Raw genomic sequence first — 21613 nt, 5'->3', positions numbered from 1 at the left:
ACGGTTAGATGGAAAGATCGAAACAAAAAATGAGCCCCTAGAACGTCATGAATTATTGCCGGCAAGTGAAAGGGTGGCCAACAATTCTAACGTATGGGCACTGCCAAATGTCGCTACCGAATGTGTAATGAGCGTGCACAGTTGGTTCATCTTTGGAATCAATAGCATTTTTGATTTAACAGTTTGAAAATTCATAATATTTTAAAATCCGTTTTCCCCAATAAGTATCTCTAAACAGGTCTTGCTAGAGTTTATTTTTATTCTACATTGAAATTCGGATCTTTTTTTCAAGATATCTCCGATTAAAAAAATAGAACTATTCATCAAAAGTTGTTTGAATTAAAAACTAAAACTTTCACAAAATACCTAATTTTCTTGAAAGTACTCACATTTTTATAATTCCCAATATCGGTATCATAGGATTTGAAATTTTGCATGTATTTTAACTGTTTTAAAGTTTTTTGAATGAAATACTAAAATTTTCACAAAATACCGTATTTTAATGAAAATACTCAAATTTTTATAATTCACTATATGGGTATCAAACGATTCGAAGTTTTGCATGTATTTTAACTGTTTGAGAGTTTTTTTTAATGAAAAATCAGGTAAAATTTTGAATCGTTTGAAACCCATATTGCGAATTATAAAAATTTGAGTATTTTTGAGAACATACAGTATCTTGTGAAAATTTAAGTATTTCATTCAAAAAACTCTAAAACAGTAAAAATACATGCAACACTTTGAATCGTTTGATACCCATATTGCGAATTCTAATTTTTTTAGTAATTTTGAGAAAATACAGTATTTTGTAAAAAAAATGAGTATTTCATTCAAAAAACTCTAAAACAGTTAAAATACATGCAAAATTTTGAATCGTTTCATACTCATATTGCGAATTTTTAAATTTTTAGTATTTTTGAGAAAATATGGTATTTTGTAATAAATTTTGTATTTCATTCAAAAAACTCTAAAACAGTATTTGAGTATTTTTGAGAACATACAGTATCTTGTGAAAATTTAAGTATTTCATTAAAAAACCCTAATGCAGTTATAATGCATGCACAATTTCGAATCGTTTGATACCCATATTGCGAATTATAAAAATTTGAGTATTTTCGAGAAAATACGGTATTTTGTGGATGTTTCAGTATGTCATTCAAAAAACTCTAAAAAAGTGGAAATACATGTAAAATTTCGAATCGTTTGATACCCATAATGCAAATTATAAATATTTGAGTACTTTCTAAAAAAATATGGTATTTTGCGATTTTTTTAGTATTTATACTTTGAAACTTACCATATTATCAAAAAAAAATTACCATGAGAAAGCTTGAACATTCAACATAATTTGGTAGATTTTAGTCAATTTAAGAAATATATTAAACATAAGTTATTGTCGATAAAATTATCGCCGATAGAATTATCGGAATAACGATAACGATAGATTATCGTTATCGTCCCGACGATAACGATAACCATTATCGTTATCTTCAGACGATAATATTATCGACGATAATTCTATCGATTAACAACCTTGATTCAAAACAAGAAAATTGTAGAGAATTCAGCTACTCAGCTACTTTTTTTTCAAAAATCATAAAAGTCAACAAATACTGGAATAACTGCGTAGTTGGCCATATTCCGAGTTCCGCTGGGGTACTTGGAACCGGTGCCAAAGTGGCCAGGTCGGTCCAAAAATGATTTTGGACAATATGAATGATCTCTTTGTTAAAAATGGTGAACTTTGACACCCATATTGCTTGAACAAAAATTATTCTGGAATAACTGCGTGGTTGGCCATATTCCGAGTTCCACTAGGGTACCTGGAACCGGTTCCAAAGTGGCCAGGTCGGTCCAAAAATAATTTTGGACAATATAAATGATATCCTTGTTAAAAATGGTGAACTTTGACACCCATTTTGCTTGAACAAAAATAATTCTGGAATAACTGCGTAGTTGGCCATATTCCGAGTTCCGCTGGGGTACTTGGAACCGGTGCCAAAGTGGCCAGGTCGGTCCAAAAATGATTTTGGACAATATGAATGATCTCCTTGTTAAAAATGGTGAACTTTGACACCCATATTGCTTGAACAAAAATAATTCTGGAATAACTGCGTGGTTGGCCATATTCCGAGTTCCGCTGGGGTACCTGGAATCGGTTCCAAAGTGGCCAGGTCGGTCCAATATCGGTTCTGGTGATCATAAATGAAAATGATTTTGGATGCGCTGTAATTTGAATCCTGTTTAGCTGGTTTTTGTTTGACAAAGTATTGACCACTCCGTAGGTTCCCCGGAATTCTCCGGAACCGGTTCCGGGTTGGCCAGTGGCCACCAAAGCTTTCCCAAAGACCAGTTTTGAGTTGGTGCTTCAAAATCATGAATTTTGATACCCATATTGTTAGGTTCATAACGGGAAACTTGCGTTACAAAAGCAAAATACTCAATTTTTCAAAACTACGTTGTTTATGGACCACTCAGTTTTCCAAAAAATCATCCAAATTGCATCAAACTTTCACCAAATATTCACAAACATGTATACAACAAGCTTACATTCTTGGATTTTTGATATCCATCGTTGAAAAATTCTAAAAAATCAAAGCGTAAAAAATATTGGCAGGGTGGCAAGTCAAGTTACCCCATTTTTTTTTTCCATAAACATAGCCTGAAAATGATAATAACTGGAAACTGATCATCTCATTTGCTGATCATTTTATTTTGCATCTAAAAATCGAGTCTATTTTCAAAATTCTCAAAAGATAGTTAGCCCCTTAGAGATGATTCCGTAAAATTGTCATTTTCAAAAACCTCACTGAAAAAAATATAAAAAACTCTTGTCTTTGGGAAAGTTGCTTCAAATTTAATGAAGAAAATAGCGATAAATTGGATGATTCTGAGGTATTTGAAAATATTTCAATCGGCCCAAGGTTACGTCCTTTTGTAAAAATACCTGAGAACTATTGGACTCACTGCGTTTCTTTGATTTCAGGGGGTAGCACTGGTACACCAGTGGGTTGTTCGGATTTGGACCACCGCAAATAAGTATCTCAATTGTTTTGGAACTATTTTTTTACGTTTTAAATTTTGTAGAAACACCGTGGCTTTGGCATATCTGAGCAAAGTATTAACCTCCAATATACTATACTGTTGAACACTGAAGGCACATCAAGCGCATCATTTCTGCAAACAACGCCGATTATTGCCGATATTGAACTTATCAACAAAGTGGCACAAACCTGAACTTCACCCTTTTTCGCTCATCTGGCGCCAGTACAACAATAAAGTTAATCGGCTCGATCGTAAAGACCGATACCTGGCCGAGAACTGGCAACCGCAGCTGGCTGGGAGCATCATGTACAATAAAGTTGATTTGTGCTGGCTAGCCGGCCACACCCTTCCTCTAGTTAACCCTGACTTGGACAACCTCCACGCGGCTGAAGAGGACAACCCTGCTGTTTTCGGTGTGTGACGCTCAACCAGAAGACGTCAGCATTGCGAAGAGATGAGTGAATTTATAACAATTGCCGTGTTGACCACACCGCATTCATGAGCCCGGTCAATCATCACATCGCTGGCAGAGGATCTTTATTAGGCTTGTTCAAATTGTAGGATCTTCTCAAGGTACTTAAGATTTAAAATATGACACGAAATTAAGATACAAGACTACGTGAGTTTGAAGAATTTACTGCATATCCTCAAGGTTTCATCAAAATTTGGACCAGTCTAACCTTCAAGTGTGGCCAAGCCGTCGTCCACCGGTTTTCCCGGGGGCTATAAATATTTGGCAGCTGCGCCGCAGTGCCCTTTCAGGGTGCTGAAAAACTGCGCGTTCAAGTATTTATTTTCAATATTTCGGGTCGAATTGTTCTGGTCACGGAAAGGTTGATCCTCAAAATATTGCTTTGTTGTGGTAGTATTTCACTGATCTTTCATAACCAGCGACTTTTGGACACCTCAAAACGGCCCAGGAAACATTGTCTACACCTTCGAGAGACGTATCTTTTTAGGCTCGTCAGGTTTCCTGAAAATTAATGACGGTGGCACTCGTGGATGACACTAAAGAGGCTTCAACGGATTATCCTACCGCGCGAGTGGTAGCGGGGTTAATCTGATTGCTAAGCCATACTTCAGAGATGGCGATCGACGCAATTAATCCTTTTTGAGGGTTACGACGCGACGCTCTTCCCAGACTTGATGGCGATGGCTTGTGTTCTTGGTGATGGTCAAGTTTGGTAGAAGAACTTAATTTAAAATTTTAGACAGGTTTTTACATCCTTTTAATTTAAGTAAAACTTCTAAAATAAGTTGTTTAATCTGCTCAAATTGGTTGAAAATTTGATTTTGTTGGATTTTTAGATCGAAGCATTTTATATGATTTAAATTTCTGTAAAGTAGTGTTTAATTTTGGGCAACAATGCAAAAAACTAAACGACTATGTCATTCTAATGGGAAACGGCCTACACGGAGAAAAAAGAGTTCCCGATATGGTGAACAAGCGTTCATGAAAATGGGAACCACGAATAAATTGTTCAAATTCCATGGTACGATTTTGAAAAACGTATCATGGGATTTGAACACTTTGTTCCTGGTTTCTATTTTCATGAACGCTTGTTCACGATTTTGGGAACTCTTTTTTCTCCGTGTAGACGAAGTTTTGGTGACGGAAACTGAAACGCGTTTTTCTCAGTGTGCTTGATTTTTATATAAAATCTAGTCAGATTTTCAACTATGAGCAGAAATCATCTTATTAAGGGTACACAGCAAACAAGGAAGATGTTGTCTTCTTATTAAAAAAATACTTCTGGACCAAATCTTGCAAAAATCTGATTATAAAAATTATCAAACTATGTTAAAAACTATTTAATGACTGTACTTTAAGGGATGAATCAGGACTTAAACCGATAGCTCCCGAAGTTTTGAACAAAAAAAACTGAAATAAATCATCATCAAAAGCTCGTGCTTAATCCCCAATCGAACCAAAGTCGAATTATGCAGCGAACAACCCCAACAGGCGCAACCTCCTCAAGAAGCTTTGAAAAGCTTCTCGCCCAAGTTCGTTTCCAATGCGTCTTCGCCCCGTCAATGGGAGCTTTTCGGCGAAACAAAGACACCACAAACACAGCAACACTGTTTACGCTTCATTCATAAAATTCACCGCGATCATCAATGAAAGCTCATTTTACGATAAACGCATACACCCGCACCAAATTGGCGGTCATTCATGCTGCATGCGCGTGGTTCAGCACGGTTCAAGTTCAATGTGATCGTCGTGAGTAACGTATATTTTTCCGCTGGTTTGTTTTTACACACCGTTCGCTTTATTGATTATTTCCGCCAATTTGCTCCACTTCGGTTAAGTATATTTACAGTAAGTAATGCTAGTGCTCTTTTTATTGCGTGGCAAGCGTTTTTTCGATTTTAGAAAATCATCTTGTGAGTAATGCTAGAGCTTTCTGCGTCTTAATAATTATATCCTGACTGTGGGTTGAACGAACCGCTACCCGTTGGACGTCCACTGCTGGGTCGAGCGTTGGCCAAGGGTCCTCCAGCAGGGAATCCTGCTCCGGTTGGTCCTCCGGAAGGATATCCGGCTCCAGTAGGTCCAGCTCCAGATGGGAATCCGGCTCCGGTAGGTGCTCCCGATGGATATCCGGCTCCGGTTGGTCCTCCTGTGCTAGCCGGTCCCGATCCTGGATATCCCGCGCCGCTGCCAGTTGGTCGACCTCCCGTGCTAGCTGGTCCCGATCCTGGATATCCTACGCCACTACCAGTGGGACGACCTCCCTGGCCACCCTGACCTCCCTGAGCACCACCTCCGGCGGCAGCAGCACTAGCGTGGGCGGCGGCATGAGCGGCTTGGGCCTTCAGGATTTCCTCCGGGATTGGTGGTGGAGTCGGCAGATGATCACCCTGCGGCTGGAATCCATTCTCGTCGGCGATGTAGGTCAGCGTAATGACTTGTCCTTCGGGCGAAGTGTACGAGTAAGATCCCTGCACCGAAGCGATTTCATTTTCCGAGCCCTTGTTCTTGATCTCGCCCTGTTCCTGAGCCTTGATTCCGTTGGCCGTTTCATAGCTGAACTTATAGGTACCGTCTCCGTTGTTCTCGTTCTCGTACGAGATGATCTCTATCGGGGGACCAGCTGGGGCAGCAGGACCCGCGGGGGCACCACCACCGAAGGCTGGGCGTCCAGGGGCAGATCCACCAAATCCGGGTCCAGCTGGAGCGGAACCTCCGAAAGCTGGGGCACCACCTCCGAATCCACCTGAAGCTGGGGCACCACCTCCGAATCCACCTGAAGCTGGGGCACTTCCGCCGAATCCGCCGCTACCGGATGGAGCAGCACCACCACCGCCAAAGCCCGACGGAGCACCACCTCCGAAGCCACCGGCCGGGGGTCCGTACGACGGGGCTGGACGTCCTGGGGCTGGAAATAAAAATGTGATATAAAACAAAATATTAAAATCATAAAAAATTCTTCATGAACCCATAAAAAAAAGCTTGAGGCTTGAAAAATAACCAAAACATAGAAAAAAATAAATAAAAAAATATGAAAACAATAAAAATGATTTAGAAATAGTTATTCAAAGTTTTGTAAAATGCCCGATGGTTTCTGAACAAAAAATCTAAGCAAGGTAATAACAAATGTACTAAAAAGGAAAAAAAATATAAAAAAGGGAAACAAAATGATGTTTCAAAACTAAAATATAATTTGTATGACTCTAGAAAGATTAATATAAAAAATATATCAGAAATTATTTCGAATGTGAAACTGTGATACAGTTTTATGTCCGAACGGTTTGAGTAATTGTGCAGGTATGTTCATTTTGAATTCTTTTATTTGCGGAAATAGATAAAATCTTATTTTTTACTAATAATAGCTTATGAATCTTACTGTTTGACATTTCGAAGCTGTCGTGCTATCTTGTCGCACCCGCCATTTCGACGTTCCGAGATAAATGCGTTTTAATGTTTGACCTTGATCAAACAAAAACTTGAGCACGTAATGTAAACAAAAACAAACACGTTTTGTTTGGTTCACCATTCTGTGCATTGTCCCGAAGTTTGGTTGAATTTGGTTTGCTGGAGTCCCGAGTTATAATTATAAATGTTTACGGTAGTCGGGCATGTATGTGTGTCAAACTGCTTCTGACTGAATTCTCATTGGCTATTTGCCGCACTTGCAGCAATTTTCAAGATGTGTCAATATAGCATGACAAGATTAAAACTTCTTTCATATGAAGAGCGATAACAACGCACGGAGTTTTTTTTTTGGGTTTTTAAATATCTCAGGATTGCAATCGAATTTTGGGGATCTGTTATGGTCAAAAGGTGAAGCATTGTTATTTGCACCAAATGCCGTTCTTAACTCAATTTGGCCCAAAATGCACGTTTGACAAGTTAGCACGACGGCGACGATTTGAGGCAAACGAATGTTTAGTTGAAGAGATAAATATTAAGAGACTATTTTAACTCATGAGTCATGGCAAACTAAACGGATTTGCAGAAATTTATTTGCTTTAAAATTAATGTGTAAAAACATAAATTTACTTACAGCTTTAAAATGAATATATTCATTTCTTTCAACATTTTTATTATTATTTTTCTTTAAGTTTGATAATAATTTTATTCAAAAGCTAACTTCTTGTAAAAAATAATTGCATTATTTCACCGTGCTTATTTATTATGTTCATAGATTTTTTTGTTACGATAAAATGATCCAAATTTTCAACGTATTGTTTGCCTAGGATTATTTTTATAATAACATTGCAACTGTTTTGCCTTCTTTCTGTTAGCATGTAGCATAAAATTGATCATTCATTCAATTGATTCAATTGATGAAATAATGTTTCAACCTTTGAATACATTGAATATCTCATCCAGTTGCGTGACCAGGATCTGACAGAAGGAGGGCACACGCCTGGGATTTTTTTTATTACGGTGTTTGTCAATGATCCCTCGGATAAATCTAGAACTAATTTCTCTTCTTTTTTCAAAGCTTCTAATTGCTACTTCATTTCTCTTTTTGCCTTCCTCACTGAGGTAAGGCTATAATCCTGCTCTAAAATTGAACTTTTTATTTAAAGCTCGAAAACCCACCTTGATGTATACATATCGACTCAGAATCGAAAAATGAACAAATGTCTGTGTGCATGTGTGTGTATGTGTGTGTATGTGTGTGTGTATGTGTGTGTATATGTGACCAATAATGTCACTCAGTTTTCTCAGCACTGGCTGAACCGATTTTGACCAAACCAGTCGCATTCGACTTGGTTTAGGGTCCCATACGGTGCTATTGAATTGTTTGAAGTATCGATAAGTAGTTCAAAAGTTTTGTATAAAAATGTGATTTCGCATAATTTTGGAAGTTGAATTAATGGCAGTAAACTGAACAAAACATTATCATGATATACATACATCGTTAGTTAGGTAATTGAAAGACCTTTCCAACGAGTTCAAAACATTTTATTAAAAAATATTTTATTTTATGTCCCAAATTTCCCAACAAAAAAGTTGTTCTGAAAATAATAAATAAATATTATTAAGTTATAATCCACTCACCAGCACCTCCCGGTCGTCCCCCGAATCCTCCCGGAGCGGTACCACCGCCGCCGCCACCACCGGACGGTTTCGCTCCGAAGCCTCCCGCCGTCGGTGCCTGCAGACCTGGTCCACCACCGGACTGGGCCGCCCCCGGTGGGGGCAGATAGTTGTTATCCAGGCGGGCGCACGAACACACCGTCACCAGGGTCGTCAGTAAGATCTGCAAGAATAGAAACAAGAAGAAACGCAATCGTTCAAATTACAAAAGGGGCCTACTTCATTTGTATGGGCTTATTGTGTTTGAAACTAGAACAAGCTACTAAGAAGCGCGCCTAACGGTTAGTCACGATGTTCCGCTTGTTGGTCGTATGTGATACCGATCTGCCTGCCCAGAGTAGACACGGGTACCCAAGTGTTTGTTCCAACGCCGATTGCGCTACTTTGGCGCAGATGTCGTCGTGGTTTTCTCACGGCGGCGGCGTTGGACTTTCTTATCGATCTTCCAGGTGGCATCTGCCCGAAAACAACGCCACTTTGCGCAACAATTCATGAGGGCTCCAAGCGTTCTAGAAAAACCAACCAACGGCAGCAGCAATAGCCATTAGTCATGGCGGATTAAAGCCCACTTTCAAGAAGATGAAGAAGAACCTCCAGAGGGGAGAGTCCATTCACGACGCCTTAAGTAGGATGTTCGTCGTGGGGATAGTTCCGTAGTGTACACACTGTTTAGGGGTTGACCTTTGCTGGGTGAAATTTGTATCGCGATCGTGAAGAATTAGTATTCTTCTTGCGGTTACGGATTTGGGTGCTTAGTCACGGTTGGAAGGTTGGATCAAGTGCTCAGAATGGCGCAGCAAAAACGGTGAGAACGAAACTAATTAGTTCTGCAAAGTGTGCCATTTTGGTGGTGTATCGGGGAACGATCGGGCGGAATGGAGCCATTAAATTCTGGTACATTATTGAAAATGGTTAATAGCTTTAAAATGATGCCATTAAGCTTGAGTTCATACCTGCGGGCAAAAAGGAGGGGTCAAATCGATTTTCAGTAGAAACAAATCAATTTAACAGTAATTCTGAACATCGTTAAAAAATAGATTATAAACTCAAGAGTACATATCAATCGAGAAAGATTTGACGAATTGATCAAAAATAGCAAGAATCATCATTTTTTCAAAAATCATATTTCGTAAAATGATGATAATTTGTGATGGATGCAAACTAAAACTATGTAAGAATAGTTCAAATTTGGCTTTTTACCGTCCAAAACAGTGCTATTTGTATGGCTGTACTGAGTTTAAGTCGAGCATCCCAAGCTAAGTACTTTTCCCATATGATTTTGTATGGTTATCTAAAAACATCAATTAATATATGTGAAGGCTAATCCCACTAAGTTAATCGCTCTAAACAGCATTTAAAATCCCCCTACATTGTAGCAAAATGACCTATTACAATTGTACTACTCGCTCGAACTCCAATCGTACAACTACCGTCAACGTCCCATCAATCAAACAAGACGAGGACGAGACTCGGCTCGACACGTGATGCATGAAATCGTCGGCGGTTGCTTCTGACAATTCTAAGCCAACGAAAAAAAAAAATCGAATCACGATCACACTCGCGTCGAACGCGGCAGGTCGAATTTCCACGCCTTTTCCAACCGGCAACTAACCACCCTCCTTAGCCCGTAAGAACGTGCCAATTCCCGCGCTCTATTGGCTTGAACTGGCACGCCATCCTGGCGGTGGCTTGTGACTCCGGCATGTGGTCGGTTCTACACCAGCAGTGCCCAGAAGGGGCCACATGTGCACGCGCGCGCCTCAACCACGTGACTCGACGACACCGAAATTATGCTGGAAAAAAGAACAACATAACCATTCCGCGATTGAAGTTCTGACATTTAGCGAGCACACATTACCAGGGTTGCGCTTCTTGGCAAAACGGATTTTCGTGCAGCCGCTGGCCTTTTCGTTGGCCACGGCCACACCGTGGTCCCTCCTCTCTCCCCCACCAGCGGATAATTGGAACAAGATCTGGGCGCCAGAATCTGCATAACCGTGGTCTCGGGGACGGTTCTCAGACAGCTCGAGTCTGGCGAGTGTTGACGATAGTGATCGCTTCTTCGGTTGAAGTTCCGTCGTCTAGCGATCAAATCTCGAGTCATGCAGCGGAGACTGCCGCGGATCTGTGGGCTTTAAGTGCCATCAAGATTTGCAGCCGCGAGATGGTGATGGTCGTCATTAAAATTAACCCCTCCGTAATTGATACTGCAGCACGTTAGAGTCTCATAATGACCAATTAGCTTGCACTTTTACGAGCTCGAATAAATCGCTCACGCCACGTGATGCAACCGATGGATCGTTCCGGATTGATTGATATCAATTCAGAATCAATGAGTCTGCATCGGGAGTCATAAATTTGCAACGGTTTGTTCTGTTCATTTTAAGTACTCAGAATTTATTGCAATCCCAAATAATCTCCATTCACAAAATCAAAACGCCCACGCCCATTGAGAAAAACGCAGAACAGAACCAGCAACGGTTAAGGTTCATTAAGAACGATTTCAGCAATTGTTGCAGGTGTCCGCCGATGGCGGTTTTTTATCAGCCAAGCCCGAATCTTTGCAAGCATAAAACCACGCGGTGATTGGAAGCACGTAGATTGGTTTAGTACTGGCGATGGAGGTGATGAAATTACCACGCGCAGTGAGGGGTCTCCGAGTGGCTTGATAAGTGGGTTGTTAAACTTCTGTGGCTGCTGAAGGGATGGTGCAATAATTTTGATGAATAAAATTTGTGAAATTTATTGGCCGATGGAGTGAAGATCACCAGATATCACGAGAGCTTCTAATTGCAGTGATCACACAATCCGGCTCGATTTTGTCTCTAAGATCAAGGTATGCGTTTTTAGTCACACTTTTAAGCTATGCAATGACTATAATTGTTCACGGATAGAAAACTTTGTGTTTTCAAATTTGTAAACAGTCAAATGTTTTCAATATCGAAAATATTTTGATTTTAGAAAACATTTACAGCGCAATCCGAAAAAAACATCGATTTTGAAAACATTCCAATGTTAATAAATTCAACAACACAGAGTTACCGGATAAGCTTACAAGATTTCTATCCGTGCAACGTTGAGGAATTCTTGACAGCCTGTCACTTTACCACAAATGCTTTAAAATTATCAAAAATGTCTGTGTCTTTTAGGATAATCAATATCCCTTGATATAAATCACCAATTTATTGAAATTTGCTGGAAATAACGCAGAGACACGACTGATATTATTATGTTTAATTTATTTTGCCTGCACATTTTTTATGAGAAAAACAAAAATCACCTGAAATCGCAAAACCGTTTTTAGTAAATCTCTAATTCTTTATGAATCCTTGGTTGTAGAATATAATGTTTTAGACAAATAAAATAATTCATGAGCTTGTATCATGAAACAATCTATTGTGATTATTGCACCGGAAATATAATCAAAATATAATTATCTGAAAAAACAACTCTGTAAAGGTAAAACCCTATTTTAAATTGAAAGTGCGAGGGACAGCTGTTGAATTTCACCAAGCTCAAAATTGGGATTCTGATTAAGGCTTAGTACCCCAAGGGAACAAGGATCACCAGAATCCATTGAATTTTTTGGCACTGTTGGTAAAAATTCAAAATCTTCAAATAGCAGATTATGCAAAAAGTTTCAGCCCGAGCCGTTCATTAGCGACATTGCGGAGCTAGATAAATATGAAGAGTGCTGAGAAAAATGAGTTACAATCATTTTTTAATTATTTTAAAACAACCTAAAATCAATTTCGTTTTCATCATAACGTATGACAAAATCTTAGTTAATTATAATAATTATTCAATTAACTCAAATTCAATAAAAAATATTGAAAGCAAATTAATTCATAAATATTTTCATCAAATTTTTAACAACCAAATGTGGCTAATTTCTTTTATGGATAAAACCATTTTTAATATGTTAATAAGTCGCAAAAGTTTAAAGTAAAATTATGATCATGTGAACCATTCATTTTCTGGGTCAAAAATGAAAAAATAGAGATCCTAACCTTGTAATTTTGTTATTTAGTTTCTTTGAATCAGCTGCTAAACTTAAAACAATATGAAAAATATTTTTTTATTTATATTTTTAATGAATTTCATGAAAATTTCGTTATTTCTTTGATTCATATCTAGAAACAACCAAATAATACTCATTTTGTAAAAAAAAACTATTTAAAATTTAATCACAAAGACTAAAATATCAAAACTAAGAGTTTATATTTAAATATTTTTGTAAGATCATTCAAGATCTATTTATAAAATTTATTACCATTTTTTTGTGTGAAAAAGACAAATGAGCTAAAATAAAAACAACTCAAGCTTAAATAAAATGGAGAATCAGTATATCTATATCTAAATCAGTCTCGATTTGAATATTCGTAAGTCAAGTAGACCATATTTTTAAGTTTTCTTAGCTCATACATGTTTAATTTTCAATTATTATCAAATCATAAAAACTAATTATGAAACTTATTAATTTCAGCTTCACATTGTTTCAAAAACGATGAAAATTCATTTAAATTTATTTAACTGACAAACGAATAGCTATCGATCTGTTTTGTTTATTTTGAAATCATTTGTGAAAAGGATTGAGAAATCCAATAAATAAAGCTTTTTTTTTAAAAAGTGTTACTGTTACTGTTTAAAATATTTGTTTAAATTTTGACGATGCTTATTGGTAAAATTCATGTCAACAAATCATTCTTTTTCAGTCCTTATGATTCTAAATTATTCTAGATCAAATTATCATTAAATTATCGAAATTTAAATCAAATTTCTCGTATGAAAGAGACAAACGAGTTGCCTGAAATGATCAAACATATAATTATAGAAAAAAAATCAGTTTATCTTGAGTCTTATTATCTCGATTTGAATATTCCAAAGTCAACTTTTTCACCATGTTCCAAACGTTTTCTTAGCTCAAACATATTTAGTTTTGAGTGAAAATTAAATCATGAAAAACTAGTGCATCCATACTTTAGCTTTAAAGTATTGTTCCAAGAAATATGTTTAATTTTAAATGATTCTAAATAATTCTTTAATGGTACATATTAACCAGAGCGTTTGCACCTAGATTTGTGTAACACACATTTAAGTATTTTGAAATCTTCGAGAACTATCGCTATAATTTTAAATTCATCCCTTAAAGTATTATTTTTACAATCCAATGGTTGCAGCATTTAGACAAACTTGAGATACCCAATGATGTTTTTTTTACTATTTGAAAAAAATTGAATTCAATAATGACGTTATTGATCGGTTAAATTAAAAAAAAAAATAATTACAGCTTTTGGTTCAACAAAATTTAAGCATCACGATAGCTTTTTTTTTAGAAATTTGAAACAATCAAATGGTTTTAAAAATGTAATTTTGAGCATGCCAAGCTTTAAATATTTAAACTATCATGAGCTTTTATACAAATACTGCATCGACTAACAAATCCAAAAATAAATATGGAATCACTAAAATATGATGACTCAATCTCGTCTTATGACAAATCATCACTTCCTTAAAGATTGTCAATAGAACAATCTCCCACATCATCAAATTTAACCCATCACTTTGAACACCCTTTCACTATCAGCGTTCACTTTTCGAGAACATATCCGACCTCTGCACCGAAGAACCCGCTTAAACGACATCCAAATGCTAGCAGCAGCAATTGTATTTTTGATTTGGATCGGCTGCACCATCCAATTGCCCCACTTTATTCATCAGTACACCCTCGTTAGGTGCATCTTCCTCCCGTCTGTGACATTCGATGACGTTCACATTACTATTATGTTTGGGGGGTTGCTCTCAAATGTTTGCTGAATGCAACATGCTGCGGTGCAGTTTCAACATTGTTGCACACCTGGTGCAATAGCTACACGTTGTTTGCTCGATCACGATTCCATTCAGCTATCAACTTCACTATCAACAGTCCATTTTCATTGTTTGAGTATGATTTTTTTTTTACTTTTTTGATAAAAAGTAGATGTCACTTACAATTTTCATTTTTGCTGGATTTTTTTCGATAACGATGTTATCACTTGATACTGGCACTGATTAACAAAAAAACTACAAACTATTTCGCTCTAATTTAGAGGGCCTGAGATCGCCTGAGCCACCAAACAGTTAAGGACTCTGTCTCGAGAGCACTCGACTGGATGCTGGATGACACTTGGTTGCACAAAAGAAGGCACAATTCGGAATGTACTCCTTCAACAACTAAGATTTGCTTTATATAGCATCACTTGCCGCCGTTCTCGGCGATCGAGACTGTTACTCTCGGTTTCGTTTGGTCTGAACACTGTTTTCTGCAGCTTCATTCCTGTTGTACATTCTACCTCTACTCCTTCTACTGCTGCTGCTGCTGTTGCTTCTTCTTCCACTTCCTCTCAAACCCCCCCAAACCTGACTGACTGATTCGAACCTCCACCCCCACCACCCACCAACAATACTTAGTTTAACTTAAATCAAATTGATATCGTTCGCTCACAGCCAAACTTTGAGCGAGTCCGCGCCACCACATTCATTGATTCTGGCCGATCAATCCGCGGAGAGGATTCTCCCGAGCCATCCATCCTGGTTGCAGGGGGAAAGGGTCGGTGGCCACGATGAGGACGTGCCGTTTGGTTTCGTTCGGGGGTTGAACCACGAAAATTGAGCGGTAGGTCACTGCTGCTGCTGCTGCTGGCTGGATGGGACAGGGTCGTAGTTACAGGTGGATGTGCTCCAAAAATATCAACTAATTTATTATTTCGGAAAGAAAAAAAACTTTTATATTTGCCTACCTAATCTTTTTTTTTATAAAAATGTTAAACGCCAAAATAACTGCGATATAGTATGAGCACTTACCAATTCAACGGTCCATAATTTTGTTTTGGTGACATTTTATCAAACTAACCAAAAATACCGTGCTTCTCCATAGAAATGAGCTCCCAATACGATTTGCTGGTGGCACATTGCGCTTTTATTTCAATTATTTCAATTCAATTAGTTATTTCAATAAATTACACATTTATTCTGACATAAAAGATGTACCTCTTCCCATATGTAATATTACCAAGATTTATTTCCTGTGCAAACTTTTCGAGAAAATCAAAATCGAAAGATGGCATTGTTTTTAAAAAATAAACATGTAAAACAAGACATTTTTTCAGTATTTTCCTACAATTTATAGGATCATATTGATCATGTCCCGCCCGTGTGGATCAATCGGACCGCGCACTGGACTCACAACCCAGAGGTCGCCGGTTCGAATCCCGCGGCGGGCGCTCTAAAATTCTTTGTGTAAATATGGGTATTCGGCGCCGTCGCTCCGTGCCATACTTTCATACACTTAGGAGCCCAGGGCGGCGAAGTCCTTGTAGATGAAAAGGAAGACACTAGTGGTTGGTACTAGCAATGGTGGCCGACAGCTATAAAGTCAACTTCGTTTTATTGATCATATTGATGAGAAATTTGTCTAGGTCACAAGTGTGTGTTGCGATATCCGGGATACGGAAGCGTTTAATTTTGTTTATTTACCCTTTTTACTAATAACTCTAGAAGTATTTAGCATTGTTTTTTGGCGAGCTAAAATTGGTTCAGCCGTTCCGGAGGTATGATTTTTTTTTAAATATGTTTTTTTGCGATAATCGTCAGAAAAAGGCCGTTTTACCACCCTATTTTGGATAGGACCACCCTAATCACCAAACAAATTAATACAGGTCCTATTATTCTGGCAAAAGAACTTCCACGCCAAATTGGAGCACTTTTGATTTAGATTCTGCTAGTTTGACATGGAATCGCAGTGTAGACCTTAAAATGCACCCAATACAATAATTAAACGAGCAAATTTAACATTTACTTCAAGAAATCAAAGTCCCAAATATAATTCATTAAGTTCCAAATTTCAATTAATAATTCTCGCCTAATTTATGAACTAAGCGTTACTTATTTTCAAAAACAAAAAATATGTTGGAGTGTCAAAAAGAAAAGTCTGAGAAAACATCGGATTTTTTAAATAATTTTATGTTATGAAAAATTGTTAATTTGACTATAATAAATTATTTGATGGGGGCTAACTTAAACTCAACAAATTCAAATATCTTTCAAAACATAAAATTGTGAACTAAAAATACATTGAATTGCTCAAGAATTTTCACAAATCTTAAAATTGTAGTCAAAATGGGAAAATCAGCTAGTCCCAAAAAAACTAAGGCCGATGCAAATATTTTTCAAAGTTTTTGTCCCTCGGCTCTGGCTGGGGTCGAGGGGGGCAAACAAATAAAAAAAATATAAATATTGAAATAACAAGCCATAGTTTCAACATTTGCATGGAAAAAACGTGCTAAACTGCATTTTACACTAGTTCAGTTATTTTACAATCATTAGTTTTCAAAACATGTAAGATTTGACGAAAACAAAAATTTTAGCGAAAAAAATCTTTTCGCGATAGTGAACATCGAAAATTTTCAAAAATTCAAAAGATTTTTAAATTAACCCAAACATGTTAAAAATGATTCTAAACGCAGAGGAATACATTTTAAATTGATTTAAACTTATTGCACTTAAATTTCCAATAAAATTTTTGAAGTTTTTTGAAAAAATATGTTTTTTACCCCCTGATTTTTCGGGCCAACTTTGAAGAGGGCGAGACAAAAACTTTAAATGAAATTTGTATCAGCCTAAACATAACTTTCTTATCTGGGACTTTTTGTGTTGTTCCAAAATCCTGACCTATCAGGCAACCCGCAAAAATAACGGAAATGTTTAATGTTATTCTAATACATTTTTGCATAACTTATAACACCTGTGTTTACATAATGTTTAAAATGTTGTTGAAGATTTGTATGATTTCAAAAAGGCAAAAATAACAGTTTTGTATCAATCCCTCAGATTTCTTTTTAATTAGGAGAAAATTGCTTTGGAAATTGAAGAAATGTAAATATTGAAAATTGAAAATTGACCCAATCTCACCACTTAGAGAGCGTGACATTCGCTCAATGAAACTAAAATAATGCTCATATACAAAGATACCCAGTAACATTTTTAAACTTACAGATTTTATCATGGTTCTGTAAACCCTCGTAGGCCGTATAAGCTTTTATTTTTTAGCTTTTACTTAAAACCTAAAATGTTACTAGGGTAGAGAGAATCATATTGACATGCCACAATACAAAATGAAGATTTTTAATAATTTAGGAACTTTTCGAGCATTTAAAAAAATATATTATAAGGATAATTCGAGAGGTAATTTTTGATAGGCTGATGGTTTTAGGAAACTAGGTATTATATTATCTGAAGCCATTTAGAAATATCAAAATATTCTGCAAAACGTGGCACAAACAGCTGTCCCAATCACCCCAGATTACGGTTCCGCTCTCGTCGTTGTAATAAAATTTCTTAAAATGGATTCCAGATTCGTGATCGGGAATCAGTTACTTGATTTCCAAAGTCATATTTTTTTATTAGCTTGCACAGTAAAACTCTTGCATGTTGAACCTTTTTCTAATTTGTAAAAAGGCAACAAAACAATTGATTTTCTTCAGTACAACCCTGGCCATCGAACCTCCCCAAGCAAGCAAATAATTTTCAGCAATTCCATTCCTCATCGTCGTGTTTGCCTACATTAAACCCCCATCATCGACAGCAGCAGCAACCTCCTCTCAGCACAGCATAAAGCCCCACGGTAGTCCACCAGCATCATCTTCGTGCACCGCGCCAAGACAGGTGAGAGATCAATCGTATGCCTCGCGAGAGAAGGAGTCACTTTTGTTTTGAATCCAAGTTCAACAATCTCCTCGACGCTGGGGGAGTTGAAGTTTGTGCCGGTTGCTGATTGCGGCAGTTGTAACGAGCACGTCCAATAAGCCACACAACGAGCAGCAGCCAGCGACGAAAAGTGCATCTGCGATGACAATGCATTCCTCGGTTTTTGCTATGGCTCGTGGAGGTCTTCGCAGCTCGCGCGTTTTGAAGTTCAAGTTTCCCGGTCAGTCTAATCCGGGGGGAGATTGCCGTGCGAACGACAATCCTTTTTTCCATTTTCCACCCTGAATAATGAGCGAATCTGTGACAGCTCATTGTAATATTTGACGTTATCTGATCGAGCTGTACACTTAAAACAAAATTGAGACCGATTGTATCTTCTTTGTTGTGGCTGGTTTGCTTCAATGAGGATATAAATTGATGACACTATTCAGGGAAAGGGTTGTAAATACCGTCTAATGGCGGAAAATGATTTTATCTAAAATTCGATTTATTAGACGAGGACTCTGACATTGGAGCCTGTTTATGATTGTCGTAATTGTCGAGGTTTAAAAGACAATTTTACAGATCATATTGTTTAAAATAATATTTATTCATTGTGCCTAAAAGATTTACACCAGAAAATATTAGCCTCATAACAATAGCTTTAAAGCAGGAAAGCAATCACATGACAAAATGTACAGATTAGTGGAAATCTTTCCGTAAGAGATCTATCATTTTCTCTAAAGTTGTCAGGAAATTTTGAATAATTATATACACCAGGAGTGCTACCAAATTGTGACCAAATGCTGCGAAGGGGGAATTAAGACAAAACCTAGAGCAACATTCGAAAAGAGCGCATAATCATGTTGACGGCTTTTATCAAAACCTGTAGTGATGAAAGGTAGCTAGGAAGCCCAGCAATTGTGTTAAGCTTCGTGATTTGTGAAAACGTTACCTGTCGTCTATATTTTTTAAGCAAAATGCAAAGTTCGAAATTATTACGAATGGTATGGAATCATACTGAGCTTGGTAGAGAAAGTACCTCAAGCAACAGTTAACAATAATAATATGAATACTCTCAAAGTGTCACGATTTTTTTCAATGAATATAAATTCAAGTCGCAAAAAGGACTTAAGTTTCGGAGTCTTAAATCATTTTTCACTAAGCACAGAAAGAATTTGTTTAAAAGAACAAAATGTTATTGTAACAAAATTAAAAAAAAAAACTTAATCCACCTATGTGGTTGATGCCTTCCTCACTTTTTACCAACAATGGGTAATATGAGCGGTTTGGACACATATTTCAGCTATTTTTTAGATCCACAAAAATAAGTACACAGATATAGCTTAAGTGATCATAACTCGGGTCAGGGTTGTCAGATCTTCAATTTTTTGGCCTCGTCTTAAAGGTCTCTCGATTACCTAACCAACGATGGGTCGGATGTTGGATCCGGACATCGTGTACATACATTTAAGTGAGATCCGGCTTCAAAAAAGTACATAAATATCACTTAAGTGGTCGTAACTCGAGACAGGGTTGCCAGATCTTCAATGTTGTGGACTCGTTGGAAAGGTCTCTCGATTACCTAACCAACGATGGGTCGGATGTTGGATCCGGACATCGTGTACATACATTTAAGTGAGATCCGGCTTCAAAAAAGTACATAAATATCACTTAAGTGGTCGTAACTCGAGACAGGGTTGCCAGATCTTCAATGTTGTGGACTCGTTGGAAAGGTCTCTCGATTATCTAACCAACGATGGGTCGGATGTTGGATCCGGACATCGTTTACATAAATTGAAGTGAGATCCGGCTTAAAAAAAGTACATAAATATCACTTAAGTTGTCATAACTCGAGACAGGATTGCCAGATCTTCAATGTTGTGGACTCGTTGGAAAGGTCTCTCGATTATCTAATCAACGATGGGTTGGATGATGGATTCGGACATCGTTTACATACATTGAAGTGAGATCCGGCTTCAAAAAAGTACATAAACATCACTTAAGTGGTCATAACTCGAGACAGGGTTGCCAGATCTTCAATGTTGTGGACTCGCTGGAAAGGTCTCTCGATTATCTAACCAACGATGGGTCGGAAGTTGGATCCGGACATCGTTTACATGCATATAAATGAGATCCGGATATATGTGAAAACACATTTTTATACATAACTTTTGAACTAGTTATCGAAACTTCAAACAATTCAATAGCGATGTATGGGACCATAAACCAAGTCGAATGCGACCGGTTTGATCAAAATCGGTTCAGCCAGTGCTGAGAAAACTAAGTGAGAATTTTGGTCACATACATACATACACACACACAGACATTTGTTCAGTTTTCGATTCTGAGTCGATATGTATACATGAAGGTGGGTATTTAAGCTTTTAATAAAAATTTCATTTTTAGAGCAGGATTATAGCCTTACCTCAGTGAGGAAGGCAAAATATAAAATCTGTAGGATTCTTAAAACGTAAAACAAATTTTATAGTCAATGTGAAATATGTTTGATTTTCGAAACATGGTTTTGATGGCAAATAAAAATCATTATTTTCATGAAAAATGTTTTAAAACATTTTTTCTGCAAAGAAGTTACTTTTTAATACTGATTTTATTGTGATTTTTTTAATGAAGCATAAAAAATCTTACAATAACCCTTTTGACATGAACTCAACTCAATTTGCACACTTTTCAAATTAATTATGTGGCTTTCAAAGTCCCAGATTTAAAAATCAACAGTCATGCAACTTTGCTTGAATACCATTAAAAAAACTTTTTTTTTTAAATGGCCTACAATTAATTTTTTTTAAGCAAGCCATACGATAAAATGAAATTTTAATAATCAATTTAATTTCAATCAATGTCACCCCGATTTACAGTTCATTTTATGTAGATAGTGCCTGAGAACTTCTTAGACCAAATAAAAACATTTTTTTATATAATAATATTTAAAAAAATATGTATGAGAAAGCAGAGACTATCCTATATAACATTTTTTTGGTAAAAGCACAGAAAATTCAAAAATCATCTAGCTGTGTCTAACAGATACTAACAAAAAATTCATTCTGATTTTGTAATATTTCATTTTTTTAATTTGAAATAAACACAAATATGCGGTAATAAAATAATTCATTGAATTATAAGTTTCATCAATTTGTAATTATAACTGAATCTTAAAAAGATTATTTCTAGTAAATTTTTAAAATTTCAAAAGCCGTGATCTATTTTTTTAATTAAGAAATATGAAAAAATATAACAGTTTGAACAATAACCCAATTTTTGCTAAAATAC

At 36.8% G+C, this 21613-nt stretch overlaps 1 protein-coding gene across 2 annotated transcripts; it reads right to left on the bottom strand.

Annotated features, from left to right (window-relative positions):
* Positions 1-5292: 5292 nt before the first annotated feature.
* Positions 5293-14818, bottom strand: LOC6042094 (pupal cuticle protein 36). 2 transcript variants are annotated; one of them, XM_038253971.1, is made up of 4 exons: positions 14591-14818; positions 8561-8762; positions 6294-6425; positions 5293-6263 (listed from the first exon to the last, which is right to left on the bottom strand). In XM_038253971.1, exons 1-4 carry the CDS (start codon positions 14597-14599, stop codon positions 5458-5460), a joined length of 1149 nt encoding a protein of 382 aa, XP_038109899.1. In that variant the 5' UTR covers positions 14600-14818; the 3' UTR covers positions 5293-5457. The 2 variants fall into 2 exon arrangements, with proteins under 2 accessions (XP_038109899.1, XP_038109897.1); XM_038253969.1 differs by having other exon boundaries at positions 5293-6425.
* Between the last annotated feature and the right edge of the window lie 6795 nt (positions 14819-21613).

This window comes from Culex quinquefasciatus, chromosome 2 (genome assembly GCF_015732765.1).
Source record: "Culex quinquefasciatus strain JHB chromosome 2, VPISU_Cqui_1.0_pri_paternal, whole genome shotgun sequence".
NCBI classification, from domain to species: Eukaryota; Metazoa; Arthropoda; class Insecta; order Diptera; family Culicidae; genus Culex; species Culex quinquefasciatus.
This window is presented reverse-complemented; position numbering and strand designations above follow the sequence as displayed.